Here is a 13,382-nt window from a genome sequence, read left to right as displayed (position 1 = left end):
GTTATTGCTCGCTGTCCTATCTGTTGTCCACACTTGTCTCTATTAATGTCTCTGCTCTCATCAGTCAAAAATGTTTTCATTTTGGTTCTGTTCGGATATCAGAATTGCGATCACTCCTTGCTAGGTTGTAACCATGAAAGCTGTCCTGTCCGACTCGTCTTCTTAGTTCAAGCTGAACAGTTTGTAGTGCTTGAACTATGAAGAAAAGCCGACGAAGCAGGAGTTAAACAAAAACTCTTTGGTTCTCCTTTACGTTGCCTTGCATTTCCACTCTCGATCAAACTTCACCCAATACCCCCCTGCAAATGCTCATGGTATGCCTTTTTATATTACAGTAGATAGAAGAAAAGTGTGGTGTTGCCCAGTTAAGTCTTTTGAAGCTGGGACCTCCAGGGTCATAAATTTGGTTTCTAAAGTAGTCTGTCTAATCTGCGTGGTCCTCGAGAGAAACTATTCAAAACTTGGTCCAGTTTGGTTAAATGGGTATGGGATTGTAATACTTGCTGTTAGTCAGCAGGTGGCACTGGTGTGAAAGGTGTGGCACCCAGGAAAAAAAGTAAAGAAAACTGGGACACACCAGGTCACAATTCTGGAATCCAAAGTAGTTTATCTTATCTATATGGTCCTAGAGAACAACTATGCAAAATTTGGTCCACTTCGGTTAAATGGGTATAGGACTGTAATACTTCAGGGGTGGGCAAAGTCAGTCAGTGGCTGCAGGTTTTTGTTCTAACCCAGTTGCTTAATTAGAAAACAATCCTGGCCAATAATTCAATTTCATGGCTTGTCAGTGCTTTAACTCTGCCATGTCAGGTCATTCTGTTATCCTAGATTTTGTTTTTCCTTTCTAAGGATATTATCCAAATAATTTAAAGTCTAAAATGGAGGAGGGTGTGGGTATACGTATTGCCCCCTGACTTGGAGCCTGTACATTGGGGTTTACCCCGGTGGACGAGAGGGTAGCCTCCCTTAGCCTTCGGGTAGGGGGACGGGTCCTAACTGTTGTTTGTGCGTATGCACCGAACAGCAGTTCGGAGTACCCACCCTTTTTGGAGTCCCTGGAGGGAGTGCTAGAGGGCATACCTTCTGGGGACTCCCTCGTTCTGCTGGGAGACTTCAATGCTCACGTGGGCAATGACAGTGAGACCTGGAAGGGCGTGATTGGGAGGAATGGCCCCCCCGATCTGAACCCGAGTGGTGTTTTGTTATTGGACTTCTGTGCTCGTCACGGATTGTCCATAACGAACACCATGTTCAAGCATAGGGGTGTTCATATGTGCACTTGGCACCAGGACACCCTAGGCCTCAGTGCGATGATCGACTTTGTGGTCGTGTCGTCGGACTTGCGGCCACATGTCTTGGACACTCGGGTGAAGAGAGGGGCGGAGCTGTCAACTGATCACCACCTGGTGGTGAGTTGGCTTCGATGGTGGGGGAGGATGCCGGTCAGGCGTGGTAGGCCCAAACGTGTTGTGAGGGTCTGCTGGGAACGTCTGGCAGAGCCCCCTGTCAGAAGTAGCTTCAACTCCCACCTCCGGCAGAACTTCGACCACATCCCGAGGGAGGTGGGGGACATTGAGTCCGAATGGGCCATGTTCCGTGCCTCTATTGTTGAGGCAGCTGACCGGAGCTGTGGCCGTAAGGTGGTCGGTGCCTGTCGTGGCGGCAATCCCCGAACCCGTTGGTGGACACCGCCGGTGAAGGATGCCGTCAAGCTGAAGAAGGAGTCCTACCGGTCCCTTTTGTCCTGTGGGACCCTGGAGGCAGCTGATAGGTACTGGCAGGCCAAGCGTAATGCGGCTTTGGTGGTTGCTGAGGCAAAAACTCGGGCGTGGGAGGAGTTCGGGGAGGCCATGGAGAATGACTTTCGGACAGCTTCAAGGAGATTCTGGTCCACCATCCGGCGTCTCAGGAAGGGGAAGCAGTGCAGTGTCAACACTGTATATGGTGGGGATGGTGCCCTGCTGACCTCGACTCGGGACTCAGTGGGGGGAGTACTTTGAAGACCTCCTTAATCCCATTAACATGCCTCCCAATGAGGAAGCAGAGCCTGGGGACTCGGAGGTGGGCTCCCCCATCTCTGGGACTGAGGTCACCGAGGTGGTCAAAAAACTCCTTGGTGGCAGGGCCCCGGGGGTGGATGAGATACGCCCGGAGTTCCTCAAGGCTCTGGATGTTGTAGGACTGTCTTGGTTGACACGCCTCTGCAACATCACATGGACATCAGGGACAGTGCCTCTGGATTGGCAGACCGGGGTGGTGGTCCCTCTCTTTAAGAAGGGGGATCGGAGGGTGTGTTCCAACTACAGAGGGATCACACTCCTCAGCCTCCCTGGAAAAGTCTATTCAGGGGTCCTGGAGAGGAGGGTCCGTTGGATAGTCGAGCCTCAGATTCAGGAGGAACAATGTGGTTTTCGTCCTGGTCGCAGAACAGTGGACCAGCTCTATACCCTTAGCAGGGTCCTGGAGGGTGCATGGGAGTTTGCCCAACCAGTCTACATGTGTTTTGTGGACTTGGAAAAGGCATTCGACCGGGTCCCTCGGGGAATCCTGTGGGGGGTACTCCGAGAGTATGGGGTACCGGCCCCCTTGATAAGGGCTGTTCAGTCCCTGTACGATCGTTGCCAGAGCCTGGTCCGCATTGCCGGCAGTAAGTTGAACCCGTTTCCAGTGAGAGTTGGACTCCGCCAGGGCTGCCCTTTGTCACCGATTCTGTTCATAACTTTTATGGACAGAATTTCTAGGCGCAGCCAAGGCGTTGAGGGAGTCCGGTTTGTTGGGCTCAGGATTGGGTCACTGCTTTTTGCAGATGATGTTGTCCTGTTTGCTTCATCAGGCCGTGATCTTCAGCTCTCTCTGGATCGGTTCGCAGCCGAGTGTGAAGCAGCTGGGATGAGAATCGGTACCTCCAAATCCGAGACCATGGTCCTCAGCTGGAAAAGGGTGGAGTGTCCTCTCAGGGTTGGTAGCGAGATCCTGCCCCAAGTGGAGGAGTTCAAGTATCTCGGGGTCTTGTTCACGAGTGAGGGAAGAATGGAGCGTGAGATCGACAGGCGGATCGGTGCGGCATCCGCAGTAATGCGGGCGTTGCATCGGTCTGTCGTGGTGAAAAAGGAGCTGAGCCGCAAGGCGAAGCTCTCAATTTACCAGTCGATCTATGTTCCTACCCTCACCTATGGTCATGAGCTATGGGTAGTGACCGAAAGAACGAGATCGCGAATACAAGCGGCTGAAATGAGTTTCCTCTGCAGGGTGTCTGGGCTGTCCCTTAAAGATAGGGTGAGAAGCTCAGTCATCCGGGAGGGGCTCAGAGTAGAGCCGCTGCTCCTCCACATCGAGAGGAGTCAGATGAGGTGGCTCGGGCATCTGATCAGGATGCCTCCTGGACGCCTACCTGGAGAGGTGTTCCGGGCACGTCTAACCGGGAGGAGGCCCCGGGGAAGACCCAGGACACGTTGGAGGGACTATGTCTCTTGGCTGGCCTGGGAACGCCTTGGGATTCTCCCGGAAGAGCTAGAAGAAGTGGCCGGGGAGAGGGAAGTCAGGGCATCTCTCCTCAAGCTGCTGCCCCCGCGACCCGACCTCGGATAAGCGGGAGACAATGGATGGATGGATGAAATGGAGGAGTGATTCTCAGTCCTTCACATTTTTTATCTTCACTTTTCTTCTATTTAATGAATTATTTAACTATATTCTATTTAATAAAACAAAATAGTGCACGATAAATACACACAGGTGTAAATGGTAACAAGCTAAATGGAAAACTGCTGTTTTCCTTTATTATTTGTGTCGTACTGCTAATAAGGAGCAATTAAAAACTGAGAGTACAGCTGTTTAAGACTTAAACAAGCAATATGAGTTCAAAATCTTAACAAGTGAGACAATTAAAATAAAGCAGAAGTGTTACTTGATCAATAAGTGCCTCTTATTAGGCCATTGGGTTGAAACTACAACCCTTTGGAAAGACTTTGCCCACCCCTGTAATACTTGTCTAAGCCATCAGGTGGCACTGGTGTACAAACTGTAGCAAACAGGGATTAGGAAAAAAAAAAACAAGAAACAAAACTGGGACCCACTGGGTCAAAATTTTGGTTTCTGAAGTACTTTATCTTGACTGTATTGTCCTAGAGAGCAATTATGCAAAATTTCATCTAGTTTGGTTAAATGGGTCTACGATTGTATTACTTACTCTAAGCAAGCAGATGGCAGTGGTGTGCAAACTGTAGCACATAGGAGAAAAATAACAAATATAACACTGGCACCCCCAGGTTCACAATTTAGGGTTTCAAAGTATTCTGGGTTAAACTTTTGGGTTTCTTTTTTTATTACATTTTATTGAATTTATTAAAATCAAACATTCCGTACAAGCAAGTCAAGTTTTACAAAATTAGGTTCAAAACAAATCAACCCCCATCCCTGAGAGAGAGAGAGCTAAGCCAACTGAATAAAACTTTAATAGTGGGAAAAATAAATAAATAGAATTACAAAAAAGAGAAGAGAATATGCTTCCTCAATTTAAATAATTATTCTAAAATGTTATTCAGTTAGATCTTGCCAGGTTTAGAAGAAGTTCTGCACAGATCCTCAAAGTGAGAATTTGTTTTTTTCCAATTTCAAATAATATATAACATCAGTTACCCGCTGACTTAGAATAGGAGAGTTAGGATTCTCCCAGTTAAGCATGATAAGTCTACATGCCAATACTGTAGTAAAGGCAATCACAGTTTGTTTGTCTTTCTCCACTTTAAGCCCCTCTGTGAGCCCACCAATCACAGCTGTTAGTGGATTAGAAGGGATTGTGACACCAAGGCTGTCTGAAAGGCATTTAAAAATTTTGGTCCAAAATAATGTTAATTTGGTGCAGGCCCAAAACATGTGACCCAGTGAGGCTGGAACTTGATTGTAACGTTCTTGCCCTGGAAACATTTTGGACAATTTTAAACAAGACAAATGTGCACGATATATAATTTTAAGTTGAATAATTGTATGCTTTGCACATATGGAGCTCGAGTGGATTCTGTGCATTGCTGCCTTCCACTCCTTGAGATGTTGAGTGAGAGATCCTTTTCTCACTGTACTCTGGGATCTTTTTACATATTGTAGAAATGCTTTCTGATACTTAAGACTGATCAATATTTTTTCCGGAGTAGAGGTATGTGGGAGGTGAGGAAAATTGGTCAGGTTCTGTTTAACAGATGGTAGTAAAAGAAATGTGTTGCTGGAAAGTTAAATTTGGAGTGTAATTGTTCATAGGATTTGAACAATTGTCTATATACAGATCTCTAAGTGATTTAATTCTGAATGGTTTCCAATCATTAAAAACTGCGTACGTTTGAGAGGGTGGAAAAAGGTGGTTATCGTGCAGAGGTGCCACAGATAAAAGCTTCTCTATCTTCAAGTACTTCCTACATTGGTTCCATATTCTGAGTGAGTGAAGCACAAGTAGGTTGTTAGTATATTGGCGATGACTTGTACTTATTGGTGTACAAAGCAAGGAATATAAAGAAGTACTGCAGGATTTTATTTCTATTGCAGACCAAGCCTGTGTATGTTCATCTATTTGTGTGCAGGTTTTTATAGCTTGTATATTTGCTACCCAGCAATAAAATTGAAAGTTAGGTACAGCCATGCCACCTTCTGACTTAGGTCTTTGTAGGGTCGCCCTTTGGATACGTGGATGTTTGGAATTCCAAATAAATGAGGTTATGGTTGAATCTAACTTCTTTAAAAATGATTTATTGATGTATATTGGAATGCCTTGAAATAGAAGAAGCAGCTTGGGATGGATATTCGTCTTGACAATGTTAATTCCTCCAGCTAAAGTGAGATGAATGGTAGACCATCTGTGCAAGTCTTGCTTAATTTTTTCCACGCAGACAGCAACATTTTGTTGATAAAGAGCTTTATATTTACTTGTGATGTGTACCCCTAGGTATTTAAACTGATCTGTGATGATAAAAGGGAAGGTGTCCAATCTAATATTGTGTGCTGGAGAGTTCACTGGAAAGAGCACACTTTTATTCAAAATAATTCTTTTGAAATTCTGTTAGTTCTCTTAGGACTGCAAGCACAGTATTTTGTGGATCTGATATATATATATACAGTAATCCCTCCTCCATCGTGGGGGTTGCGTTCCAGAGCCACCCGCGAAATAAGAAAATCCGCGAAGTAGAAACCATATGTTTATATGGTTATTTTTATATTGTCATGCTTGGGTCACAGATTTGCGCAGAAACACAGGAGGTTGTAGTGAGACAGGAACTTTATTCAAACACTGCAAACAAACATTTGTCTCTTTTTCAAAAGTTTAAACTGTGCTCCATGACAAGACAGAGATGACAGCTCCGTCTCACAATTAAAAAAATGCAAACATATTTTCCTCTTCAAAGGAGTGCGCGTCAGGAGCAGAGCATGTCAGAAAGACAGAGGAAAGGAAACAAATCAATAGGGCTGTTTGCTTTTAAGTATGCAAAGTACCGCGGCACAAAGCTGTTGAAGGCGGCAGCTCACACCCCCTCCGTCAGGAGCAGAGAGAGAGAGAGAGAGACAGAGTTTGTTTTTCAAACAAAAATCAATACGTGCCCTTTGAGCTTTTAAGTATGCGAAGCACCGTGCAGCATGTCCTTCAGGAAGCAGCTGCACACAGAAGGTAGCAACGTCCCTATCGTCTAGGTGTGCGAACAGCCCCCCTGCTCACACCCCCTACGTCAGCGCGAGAGAGAGAGAGAGAGAGAGAGAAAGTAAGTTGGGTAGCTTCTCAGCCATCTGCCAATAGCGTCCCTTGTATGAAATCAACTGGGCAAACCAACTGAGGAAGCATGTACCAGAAATTAAAAGACCCATTGTCCGCAGAAACCCGCGAAGCAGCGAAAAATCTGCGATATATATTTAAATATGCTTACATATAAAATCCGCGATGGAGTGAAGCCGCGAAAGGCGAAGCGCGATATAGCGAGGGATCACTATAGTACCATATCATCTGCATATAGTGTAAATTTCTGTTCAAACTTTTGGGTTTCAAAATAGTGTATCTTGTCTGTATGGTCCTAGAGAACAACTATGCAAAATTTGGTTCAGTTCGGTTAAATGGGTGTAGGAATGTAATACTCGCTCTGAGCCAGCAGGTGGCACTGGTGTGTAAACTGTAGCACACAGGAGAAAAAAAAAAAAACAAAACAGAACTCTGGGACCCCCAGGTTCACAATTTTGGGTTCCAAAGTGTTCTGTCTTGTCTGTATGGTCCTACAGAACAACTATGCAAAATTTGGTCCATTTCTGTGAAAGGATTACATTGGAAACAGACAGACAGACATTCTGTTTTATATACATAGATACATTTACAACAATTCCTGAGATCCTTTTTTTGCTTTGTTATTTTGTGGTACTGAGTGTTGTTTGGTAAGGCTGTTACATAATGCAATGTGAAAAGACTGAAGGGGTCTGAATACTTCCTGAAGGCGCTGTAGGTCTGTCTAGACATTCTCAAACTCTGCTTAACCAATTGAAGGCTGCGGGTGCAGCACATTCTGACCTGTGCCTAGACAGGGTAGCACTCCATTGCTCATGTCTTTGTGCTTCTGCAGAAGAGCTTGGGTAGCACATCTGGAAGCATCTGTCTGTCTTGGGAGAGACCTCAGTGATGCAAGATGACCACCTTATGTTTTGTTTCTTTGCTCACTTTTGCCATGGTGTAAGATTTGTAGCTTAATCCGCCACATCTGCCTCGCCTCCCCCTTTTTAGTCTGGTGGTCCGTGCCCAGTTTTTTTTTCCTCCACACAGCTGTTTCTGTCTTAGTTCATCAGTTCGGTTCGACCTCTATATGATGTCACTGATCTTGAGCACCTTACTCAAGCACTGGTGACAAAGAGCACCCACTTTTTAATCTGGAAATGTAAAGTTTATTTCTTTAAGGACATTCAAGCATCTTATTGCATTGCTTCATTTTTTTGCAAAAGGAATGTCTGGAACTCTAAAACCTGCTTTCTTCCATGGACACACGGATCCAGAAGGCATAAACTTACCATCATGGACAAAGGTGTTTGTGAACTTTCTAAAGAGCCTATGAGTTTCATATAGTAGAATACTGAATGTAGAGGTCACCATGAATGGCAATTCCCCAGATATGAATGAGCACATGAAACCTCTGAAATTTCAATCTGGCAACTTCCTTTTTTACATATAAATTAAGAGAACAACCTTTGACGCAGATGAGTGCAATGCAGCCATCACTAACAGTGAGGAATGGCACTGCATACTACGGACTTTGTTACCATTATCGGCCATTTTGTGCTTTCATTCCTGTGTGTCAATGACTGTAACTGGCAGCATGCACAACTGCACAGTAAGCTCAGTCACGGACAAGCAGCTCCATCGGAGAGCAGTGTTCTCATGTTGGACACCAATACCCTTCACCAACATTCTACAGTACAAGAACATGCTAGGTAGTTTTTAAATCTTATAAAAAATGTTTCACTTTAAGCGCTGCTGCCTGACAGTAAGGAGACCTGAGTTTGCTTCCCGGATCCTCCCTGCGTGAAGTTTGCATGTTTCCTCCCACAGTCCAAAGACATGCAGGTTAGGTGCATTGCCGATCCTAAATTGTCCCTAGTGTGTGCTTGGTGTGTGTGTGTGTGTGTGTGCGCCCTGCGGTGGGCTGGCACCCTGCCCGGGGTTTGTTCCTGCCTTGTGCCCTGTGTTGGCTGGGATTGGCTCCAGCAGACCCCCGTGACCCTGTAGTTAGGATATAGTGGGTTGGATAATGGATGGATGGATGTTTCACTTTAGAACATTTCATTTGAAAATTAGCGCCCTCCATAATGTTTGTGACAGAGACCCATTTTTCCTCGATTTCCCCCTCAGCTCCACAGTTTAAAATTAAAAATCAAACAATTCAGAGAGGCGGCACGGTGGCGCAGTGGGTAGCGCTGCTGCCTCGCAGTTGGAAGACCTGGGGACCCGGGTTCACTTCCCAGGTCCTCCCTGCGTGGAGTTTGCATGTTCTCCCCGTGTCTGCGTGGGTTTCCTCTGGGCGCTCCGGTTTCCTCCCACAGTCCAAAGACATGCTGGTTAGGTGGATTGGCGATTCTAAATTGGCCCTAGTGTGTGCTTGGTGTGTGGGTGTGTTTGTGTGTGTCCTGCGGTGGGTTGGCACCCTGCCCAGGATTGGTTCCTGCCTTGTGACCTGTGTTGGCTGGGATTGGCTCCAGCAGACCCCCGTGACCCTGTGTTCGGATTCAGCGGGTTGGAAAATGGATGGATGGATGGACAATTCAGAGATCATGATTCAAGTGCACATTGCAGACTTTTCATTTAAGGGGATTTGCATATAGTTCTGTCACAGCTTGTAGAAATGACAACACTTTTTGTACATGGTCCCCACATTTCAAGGCACCATAATGTTTGGGACATTTGGCGTCACAGGAATTTGTGATCTTCAGTTGGGTTTCATTGCTTCATCAGATACCTCAGCTTGTTTCTACCCTTTGGAGTCTGTAGTCGCCATTGTTCAACATGAGGACAAGAGTTGTGCCAATGAAAGTCAAAGAAGCCATTATGAGGCTGAGAAACAAGAATAAAAGCATTGGAGACAAACCTTAGGATGAGCAAAATCAACTGTCTGGAATATCATGAAGAAGAAAGAACATACTGGTGAGCTCAGTAATCACAAAAGGACTGGTGGGCCAAGGAAGACCACCACTGCTTATAATAGAAGAATCCTCTCTATGGTCAAGAAAAAGCCCCCAATGCCTGAGTGACAGATCAGAAACAGTCTTCAGGGGGCAGATGTGGACGGGTCAGAAACGACTATCTGCAGAAGACTTAATGAGCAGAAATACAGAGGCCACACTGTAAGATGTACACCTCAAAAACAGGATGGCCAGATTACAGTTTGAGAAAAACGACTTAAGAGCCCACAGAATTCTGGGAAAAGGCCTTGTGGACAGATGAGATAAAGACAACCCTGATCAGAATGATGGCAAAGAGCAAAGTGTAGAGACCAAAAGGAGGTGCCCAAAATCCAAAGCAGACCACCTCATCTGTTAAACATGGTGGTGGGGGGATGTTATGGCTTGGGCATGTATGGCTACCACAGGTCCCGGTACACTTCATTTCATTGATGATGGAACTGCTGACAGCAGTGGCACAGTGAATTCGGAGGTGTGTAGTAACATCTGATCTGCTCAAGTGCCAGTAAATGCCTCCTAACTCACTGGACGGCACGTCATCCTCCAACAAGGTAATGAGACCAAGCACAGTGCTGTGGCTACACAGGAGTTTATCAAAACTAAAAAAAAGGAAAATTCTTGAATTGCCAAGCCAGTCACCTTATTTAAATCTAGCTGAGGAGGCCTTCCATATGATGAAGAGAAAACTAAAGAGGACAAGCCCCCCAAAACAAGCAGGAGCTTAAGACAGCTGCATTAGAGACTTGGCAGAGCATCACTAGAGAAGACCCTCAGCACCTGCTGATGTCGATAAATCACAGACTTCAAGCAGTCATTGCGTGTAAATGATACGCAACCAAGTGCTAAATATGATGGCTTTAATAGACCTGCCATTGCTGTGTCCAAACATTATGGTGCCTTGAAATGGGGGGGACTGTGTATAAAACGTTTTGTCATTTCTACATGGTGGGACAGAAATGTGTGCAAATCCCCTTAAATGAAAGTCGGCCATGTGCACATGAATCACGATGTCTGAATGGTTCGATTTGTAATTTGAAACTGTGGAGCGGAAGGGTACATCAAGGAAAAATGTGTTTGTCCAAAATATTATGGAGGACATGACTGTGAAGAAACTATTTTCACTTGAAAATACCAAATTTCTCTTCTAACTCCAAATTCCTGGAGCTCTAAGTCGGGTGCATTTTTGTAATCCATCGCCAACAGAGAAGTAACAAGAATCACTTTAGACAGAGTTGCTGTCTTGTTCAATTTGTTACAAACAGTGGATTCAGAAGGTATCCAGACCCCTTCACTTTCTGCACACTTTATTTTGTTGCATGTTTATAATGAATATATTTGCGACAGTCTACATATAATAAACCAAAATGACAAACATCTTTTCAGAAAAGTTTGTAAATTTATTAAAACTCAAAAAGCGAAATCTCTCATTCATAGAAGTATTTCGCCCCTTAATTTAGTACTTTGCAGAAGCCCCCTTTGCCAGTAGTTCCAGCTTTGAGTCTTCATGATAAGTCTCTACAGTGGGGCGGTTTATCCCATTTACCTATCAGATCCTCTCTAGCTCCGTTAGACTGGATGGGAAGCATCTGTAAACTGCCATCTTCAGGTTTGTCCATACATGTTCTATGGGATTTAAGTCTGGGCCACTCTTGGACAGTCCAACTTGTCGTGAAGCCACTCCAGCATTGGTTTCCTGTCATTGTGGTGAAGAAAGGTGAACCATCACACTAGCCTGAGTAAGTGTCAGTTCTGGGGCAGGTTTTCTTTAAAGAACTCTCTTTATTGGGCTGCATTCACCATTCCCACAATTCAAACCAGTCTCCCTGTCCCTGTCTCCACAGCATGATGCCTCCACCACCATCCTTCACCATAGGGATGGTATTAGGCAGGTGATAAGCAGTGCCTGATGACACCCGACACGGTGCTTGCGGTTCTGTCCAAAGTGTTCTGCAGTCCAGAGTATCTTTTTACCTTGTGCTCCAAGAATCATTTAAATGCCGTTGCGAGAGTTAACCTCTGTACCATAAACGCCTGATTGATGGAGTGCTGCTGTCACACTTCAGACAGGTTTTCCCATCTCAGCAGAAGGCTATGTTGGAGTAACCACTGGGTTCTCGGTCATCTTCCTGAGCAAGGCCGTTCTTGACTGCTTACTCTAAGAAAAGTCCTGGTGGTTCCAAACTTCTTGAATATCCCAACACTTGAGGCCACTGTGCTCTTGGGAATACTTAAAGCTTTAGAAATGTTTTTCTACCCTTATACCGATCTGTGCCTCCCCACAATTTGAAAGTGGAACTTCACTGAGAGTTTCTTGGACTTCATGGCTTGGTTTTTGTCCTTACATGTAGTGTGAATTGTGGACCTTCTGCACACAGGTAGACATGTATCTCACCAAATGATGTCCAGTCAGTCCAGTTTGTCACAGGTGGACTCCAATTATGTTCTAGAAACATCTCAAGGAGAATTAAAGCAAACAGGAGGCACCTGAGCACAATATGGAGGGCCATATCAAAGGGGTTGAATACTCATAGGAAGGAGAGATTTCAGTTTGTGATTTATAATGAATATGCAAACCTCTTATTTGAATTATATCTCTGTTTTGATGTTATTTTACTTTAGCCAGGGGATTGTTGTGAAAGATTTTATATAAACTGAAGATTTTGATTTTCATCATCGCTATCTGCATACGCTAGCTAGATCGGTGGATTATTCTGGTGATGCTGAAACAAAACTGATAACTGATGATCATGTAATTTGCTTGTCCATTTAAGGGATTTTCCAGCTTGAAGGAGGTCCTAGAGGATTGCTGGGATCACGACCCCGAGGCTAGGCTGACCGCCCACTGTGTAGAGGACAGATTGAGAGCACTGACAGCTAACTATCCAAAACCTTCAGGCATATGCATAAGGCTGACCATTGTGAAGGCTCCCAGACAGGCTGGTGCTGCAGGTCAACACGAGAGAAGCAACACCTGGGGGCATAGCAGCACCTCAACAGAACTCCATTACTCAGCCTGTTAAGAAACTCACCTTGAGTGGCAACAGAACACCAGCAAGTGTGATAACAGAGGACACCGGGGAATCTAGATTGAGTGGCATCAGAGAAAGACAATGGATTTTGTTTTAAATGTCATCTGGGTCCACCAAAGGAAAGAACCTGAATGACAGTAGAGGTCATTGTGGATCTCACATTAGCACACAGCAGGAACTTGTCAGTTCCTCTTTTTCAGAGCTACAATTGCTGTCGGTTTTCATTTTCACTGTAGTCATAGTTAGACCCTATTTGTGTCTTGAACTGTAGTCATTTCTTAATAAATACCTTCATCTGCCATTTGTTATTTCTTTCTTGTTCATCCAACGAACATGCAACACGTCACCTTTCTCCAGTGCTATGCTGAACAATAATCAATTTTACTCATTCACGTCACAGGATGTACTCTGTGCACTAAGCTAGATCTATGGAGTGCTTTTAATGTAATATGTATGACGGAATGGAAATGAGATTGTGATACTGCAACACAACAAGGCTAGGACCTTTTATGTCATGTTTTACTTTTATTTCATGACACTCTTTGTGTTAAACAGAATTTAAATGCAAGTATTCTTCAGTTGGACGATGAGCCCCATCTTAGTGAGGACGTCTGGCTTTGCATGGAAAGAAATAGGGAAAGAGTTCTTGTTTTAGCATTGTGTTAT

At 44.8% G+C, this 13,382-nt stretch overlaps 1 protein-coding gene across 1 annotated transcript in view; it reads left to right on the top strand.

Moving 5' to 3' along the window:
* Positions 1–13,057, top strand: part of LOC114649574 (anti-Muellerian hormone type-2 receptor-like) — a 71,868-nt gene extending 58,811 nt beyond the window's left edge. Inside the window, exon 9 of the mRNA XM_051924358.1 lies at positions 12,459–13,057. Coding sequence (XP_051780318.1) covers positions 12,459–12,707 — 249 coding nt within the window. The 3' untranslated portion in view covers positions 12,708–13,057. The remainder of the gene's footprint in view (positions 1–12,458) is intronic.
* The last annotated feature ends 325 nt before the right edge of the window (positions 13,058–13,382 follow it).

This window comes from Erpetoichthys calabaricus, chromosome 3 (assembly GCF_900747795.2).
Source record: "Erpetoichthys calabaricus chromosome 3, fErpCal1.3, whole genome shotgun sequence".
NCBI lineage: Eukaryota > Metazoa > Chordata > Cladistia > Polypteriformes > Polypteridae > Erpetoichthys > Erpetoichthys calabaricus.
Note: the sequence above shows the minus strand (reverse complement) of the source record. Positions and strands in the feature narration are given on the sequence as shown.